The sequence below is a fragment of the Anastrepha ludens genome, chromosome X, assembly GCF_028408465.1.
Source record: "Anastrepha ludens isolate Willacy chromosome X, idAnaLude1.1, whole genome shotgun sequence".
NCBI classification, from domain to species: domain Eukaryota; kingdom Metazoa; phylum Arthropoda; class Insecta; order Diptera; family Tephritidae; genus Anastrepha; species Anastrepha ludens.
The window spans coordinates 5,455,597-5,462,273 of record NC_071503.1 but is presented as its reverse complement, the minus strand read 5'-3'; the positions used below and the strand labels follow the sequence as shown (position 1 = coordinate 5,462,273).

General features: G+C 39.3%; 1 protein-coding gene across 1 annotated transcript; it reads left to right on the top strand.

Moving 5' to 3' along the window:
• Positions 1-5,227: 5,227 nt before the first annotated feature.
• LOC128869697 (ATP-dependent DNA helicase PIF1-like) lies at positions 5,228-6,235 on the top strand. The gene has a single exon (XM_054112303.1). The coding sequence runs from the start codon at positions 5,228-5,230 to the stop codon at positions 6,233-6,235; it is 1,008 nt and encodes a 335-aa protein (XP_053968278.1).
• The last annotated feature ends 442 nt before the right edge of the window (positions 6,236-6,677 follow it).

Genomic DNA, 6,677 nt, shown 5'->3' with positions numbered 1-6,677 from the left:
GAGCAAATCACAGTCAGGGCCAAGCAAGGATGTCTCCAAGGGGGTGTTCTTTCTCCGCTGCTGTGGTGCTTCGTCGTAGACTCTCTATTAGTGGAGATGCAGGAACTTGGCTTTCACGTCCAAGCATATGCGGACGACGTCTGTGCGCTAACATCGGATAAATCCTTAAGGATGCTTTGCACGAAAGTGCAGAGGATTCTTGACAAAATCGTTGATTGGTGCATGAGACAAGGTCTTTCCGTTAATCCGAACAAAACAACCATAGTCTTGTTTACGAGAAAACGGAAATTGGATGGACTCAGTCTTCCAACACTGAAAGGTGTGACACTTGGTCTTTCCAACGAAGTTAAATATCTAGGAGTAATCTTGGATAAGAAGCTGACCTGGGAGACACACGTTTCACTGAAGGTGAATCGTGCATTGAAGATTTTTCAGCAATGCCGTAGAGCCTTTGGCAAAACTTGGGGTCTGAAACCTGCTGTGGTCCTATGGATATACACAGCACTTATAAGACCAATCATCACTTACGCTTCTGTGGTCTGGTGGCGACGGAGCATGGTTAAGTCCACAATCCGGGAACTATACAGGCTGCAAAGAAGTGTATGTTTATGCATCACGGGTGCCATGAGTACAACTTCTGGTGATGCCCTAAATGCTATGCTTGATTTGCTCCCCCTGGATCTTAGGATACAACAGGAAGCAATAAAAGCAATGTGTAGACTCCATAAATATGGTTTCTGGCACGAAGATGGAACTTCGGGACACAGAGAAATCTTTAAGTTGCTGTCGGAGCAGTATCCACTGTTTTTGGCACCTAAAGATGACCTGATACCCACAGTTTCATTTGGAAGGAAATTTGGTGTCAGATTTCCATTGCGTGAGCAATGGAGCAATCCAGAGTGCATGCAGGGAGGTTTGACGGATATTTTCTTTACCGATGGGTCCAAGACTTAAATAGGGTCTGGAGCCGGATGGTACTTAAACGATAGTAATAAGTATCACTATGCTATGGGGGGAAAGGCAACTGTTTTCCAAACAGAAGTTTTTGCCATTCTAAAAGTAGCCGAAAGGATAATCGAGAGGAGATGGAGCGGGAAACAGATTGGAGTCTTCAGTGATAGTCAGGCTGCATTGAAGGCCCTGGAGAACGCGAAGCAAACCTCAAAGATTGTCCAAGAAAATAAGAAGAAACTTAATTCTGTCGCAAGACAAAACAGGCTTGTACTTATATGGGTTCCCGGACACTCCGGTGTTCACGGAAACGAAATTGCCGACGAATTGACCAACCGTGTAAGAATTGGATGAGCGATTATGGAGGCAATCTACGTAAAGAGCGATGGTCCGGTGTGGAACGCTGCAGAACTGCAAAGTGTTTTGTTACAAGTCCGAACAGAAAACTGTCAAACTTTCTACTAAAACTTAGAAGGATAGATATTCGGTTGATGGTCGGCATCATTACAGGACACAACCCATGGGGTCAGCATATGACCACCATTGGAATCATCGAGGACCCGGTATGCCTGTCATGCTTGGAGGAGGCGGATAGCACTGAGCACTTTCTCTGTGAGTGTCCTGCCTTTGCTAGAGCGCGACTACGAGTATTGGGTTCCGATGTCATGGGAATGAGTAATATTCGTTCTCTAAAACTGGAGGATATTTACAGATTTGCCAAAGAATTTGGAAAATTCTCGCAGGACTAACTATCTCTATCTCTGTCTCTATACTTTCCTATCTCTTACTCTGATACTTTTCTCCCTCCCTCCTTGACTATCTACCCCCTTTCCAGAGCTTTAAATACAATGGGCTTTTTAGCCTGAGTGTTTTAGGAGCCACCAAATCTCCTGGTGCTCCTTGGCTCGACCTCTTCAAATTCAAATTCAAATTCAGATGTGATACCAGAGAATGTTAATGCAATGAGAAGGAGCAAATGTTAAATGAGCTTTTTTCGAGTACTAATTTGTAGATTCATACTAAGGTAATTTCAAATTCAACTTTGCTCACGAGTGGCGAATTACAGATATTTACCACGCGAGTGGAGGGTTTCTATATTTACTTACCACGCTAGGACAGGAATTCAGATTTTTTCTGCGTTTACCAAACTACTGAGGAATTTCATAAGATTTTTCGGCACAGTACTAAGGAAATCGACTTATTTCATGCCCACAGCGAAGCGAATAAATTTGCGATTAAGAAGGCCGCGCGGCTGTTAATTTGTGGTGCAGAAGCTAAAGTCGGCGGAGTTATTCGTTTTGTTTTTTGGCACGTGTTTAATTCAGGTTCAAGTCCTGAAGTCATATTTTTTTTCTTGCACATTTTTTTTTTACAATTCAAGCCAGGAAAGTTTAGTAAAATTTTTGAGTTTATTTTAATTAAAATTTCTTTAAAATACTGTTTTTTTTGTATTTCACAAATGGAAATTTCTTTTCGGTATAAAATAGTTCATACTGGATATGACCTGATTTTAATATGAATCAATCAAAACAGAAAATATGTACATACCTATGTCTTTAATCTCTTTCATCAAATCCAAATTATATTGATGAGAAAATATCATTCTAATATCCGTCGAGAAAGCCAAACGCGCATACACACATATATATGCATATAATTACGCATACAAACTTTCAACTAACGCAGAATATGTGCATATAGAACTGGGAATCGAATAAACGAGTGATTTAGAAAAGTTTATTAGTAATTATAGTTTAGCGCAATCGTGAAAGACGTGTCGTGTATGCAGTACATAGTCCCATATTTGACTCAGGTTCAAGTCCTTTTTTTCTTTGTTCGATATTTTTATTCAATTTTTTGTAATTGGTTTAATTAGAATTGATTTAAAATAGTGTATTCAGGTTTTTCTAATACCTGTTATTTAGAAATTTATTTTCTATATAACATTATTCATACTTCTTTTGAATTGATTTATATGTAAAACAGCCATAAAGGCAATACATATGAATATGCATTCATATATGTATGTATGTATTTAATCTCTTCAGTCAAATCTGAACTACTTACATACACAATTGATGAGAAAATATTCTAATATCCACCCAGAAAGCCAAACGCGCATGCACGCATATGTATATAAATACTATATACAAACCTTCAACGAACGCAAAATGTATGCATATAAAAAACAACAACTGCGACCGTCTTCTTGTCCGTCAGTGAAAAGATGGGATATGTATACCCTATGAGCAAAAAGAACCGGGAAGGTGATGTTGACTGTTTTCTTCGATTGTCAAGGCATAGTCCACCATGAGTACCCTCCATCGGGCCAGACAGTCAATAAAGAATATTATTTATCCGTTTTGAAGCCTTTGAGAGATGCTGTATGTTGCAAACGGCCGGAAATGTGAGCAAACAATTCTTGGACTTTGCGTGATGATAACGCGTCATCGCACCGACCAAAGAGATCAAAGAGAGTACGACGAAGGAGCTGATGGTCATGTCGGCCTACCGGGGCTGTTTGGAGGACTGGGTTAAACGTTGGCACATGTGTGTTGCTTCAGACGGGTCATATTTTGAAGGAGATAATATAAATTTGCTTTAAATATAACTCTGTTTCGTTTAATTTAAACATTCCCGGTACTTTTTCATCATAGGGTACATATATGCGGCTTTGCGGATAGAAATGAGTGATTCGCTGGAATTGTTCAAGGAATCTAAGTCGCATTAACTGGCGACTGTCGAACAGTTAGAAGACATATTTACAAACATATAAGGGTGCATACATACATACGGGGCCGCGGCCAGTCGACATGACAAAAATTCAATATTTATCAAATATTGGTAAATAATTCCACGCGAAATATTCCAATATTGACTATATTCGAATGGTCGCGAAAATTGGCATATGGGCGGCTCGTTTTATGAATGAAATTGAAATATGAGCTCGAACTTATGAATGAACTTTTTTTTTTTGTTCTAAATTGTTCAGCGCCGTTGCTAATAGAATCATGGCCGCTGCGACTGCGTCTACGAATGCATTTTGTTTTTGTAGTCGCTAGGCTTAGATTTTAGCTTCGGGCGACATGCGCATGTGAGGTATGTGTTTTTGTTGTGTTCTAGAACATTTTAGAATGTGTGGTGGCAAAGCGGTCATCGCATTGCGCTTGCTGTTGCTTTTGCGTCTATCAAAGTATTGTGGTTTTGTAAGTACAATATTAGGAATATCGACTGGTGAAAGACAAAAGTACACGGAAGCAAGAAGGGAGCGCTGTGCTCGCGCATATATGCATGAATGTATGAACGTGCATGGATGTAGTAACATATGAATGCAATTATTTTGTAGGAAGTTTAGAAGGCAAGTAGGTATATATGAATGTATATATGCTAGAACATAAAGTGGGTATATATACATACATAGAGCAGAATTGTTTTTGCACTTGTTAGGAAGAAACTCGTTCACTAGTGCGTATGTGTATTTGATTTCTTGTAAGAATGTGATGTGCTGAGACATGTGTACATATGTACATAAGTCAAGGTTATTGGGTATACATGCATATGTACATATGTATGAAAGGAAGATGATGTTCTTACACTTGTGCATTATTGTTTTTCATATACAACTGTACATACATACATATGTATGTAAATGCTGTCGAATACATATACTATAAATTGACATCTATATATATAAAATTCAAATTATGTATTTATCTATAGATCGACTTGCGTCCTAAACGCATAAACCGATCGTAACCAAATTTGAAACACGAACTGGATACCTTACCGGGATGGTCATGGGCTAAAAAATATTTTGATATATATAGGGGGCGTGGCACCTCCCATACAAATGGAATTTTTAGCAGTCCGTACTTCTGGAAGTATTTACGTTAGACTACTGAAATTTGGTAAGGGGTTATATGACATTAATCCTTACCACATCCAGAAAAACTGCGTATAACGAAAAAGGGGGCGTGTCACCTCCCACACAAATGGAATTTTTTATAGTCCACATCTCTGGAAGTATTTAGGCTAGACCAATGAAATTTGGGAAGGGGTTATATGAGGTTAATCCCTAACACCTCCGAGAAAACTGAGAAAAACGAAAAAGGGGGCTTGGGACCTCCCATGTAAATGCAATTTTTCATTGTCCATATCTCCGGAAGTATTTGGGCTAGACAACTGAAATTTGGTAAGAGATTATATAAGGTTAATACCTAACACCTGCATGAAAACTGGTGATAGCTAGAAATGGGGCGTGACACCTCCTATACAAATGGGATTTTTCATACTGCATATCACTGGACGCATTTATGGTAGAATACCAAAAATTGCTTGCCAACATTTAGGTCTACTGGAAAACGATAATCACTGGGAAATTACATTATCTGAAGCTGGACTGACATGCCTTCCTTCGCAGCTTCGCAGCTTATTGGCAATAATATTGACAACCTGTTCGCCATCAGATCCAAAAGCACTATGGGAAAATCACAAAGATAACCTTAGTGAAGACTACATGAGAGCAGCACGAGCTGCAAACGATAATACAAACCTGAACTGCTCTTTGCAAATTTACAACCAAGCGCTAATCGACATAGAAAATATATGTATTTCAATTAATAGCAAATCCTTGGAGCATTTGGGATTACACTCTCCCGTTCGAGACAGAATCGATTTGGCCGACAAAGATATCTCCCGGAAAATGAGTTACGATATCGAGGCTCTTCATACTTTTATAAGCAAAAGCAAACCTCTATTGGTTACGGATCAAAAGGTCGCATACGAAACTACTCAAGGAATGATTATAGAAAATAAGGGAGGATTGATTTTTTTGGATGCGCCTGGAGGAACCGGTAAAACATTTCTGCTCAATTTGATATTGGCTGATGTAAGAGAAAAGAAAGAAATCGCTGTGGCAGTTGCTTCTTCAGGAATAGCGGCTACCCTTTTGTGTGGCGGACGATCAGCTCACTCAGCTTTTAAGTTACCACTGTCTATGCAAATATCTGACACACCGATGTGCAATATAAGCAAAAACTCAGGTCAAGGTAGGGTTCTAAAGACATGTAAGCTAATCGTGTGGGATGAGTGCACAATGGCCCATAAAAAGTCGCTAGAAGCTTTAGACCGATCTCTGAGAGACTTGAGAGGTAATGATCAACCCATGGGTGGTGCCTTACTCTTACTGGCAGGGGATTTTCGACAAATTCTTCCAGTTATTCCGAAAGGAATCGCCGCAGATGAAGTGAATGCCTGCTTAAAATCGTCATACCTATGGGACTGAACGTAGTCTTGAAAAATTGACTCTTTCTACAAATATGAAAGCACATTTGGGAGGAGATGCTTCACAAGAAGTTTTTTCTGAACAATTACTTACAATAGGCAATGGAAAAATACCAATTTCTTTACCACCAAATTTAATTTCTTTTCCTCCACGTTTTTGTCAACTTATGTTATCAGTCGATGCTTTGATAGAAAGGGTATTTCCAAATATTTCAGCCAATCACACAAACTATAGATGGCTTCGAGAAAGGGCCATTTTGGCACCTAAGAATGACGATGTAAATGTCATTAATTCCAAAATTCAAGAAATACTACCAGGAACTGTCACAACTTATCATTCCATTGACACAGTCGTCGAAGAATTCCAGGCGGTTCATTATCCCGTTGAGTTTCTTAACTCCTTGGACCCATCAGGAATTCCTCCTCATCGACTGATGCTTAAA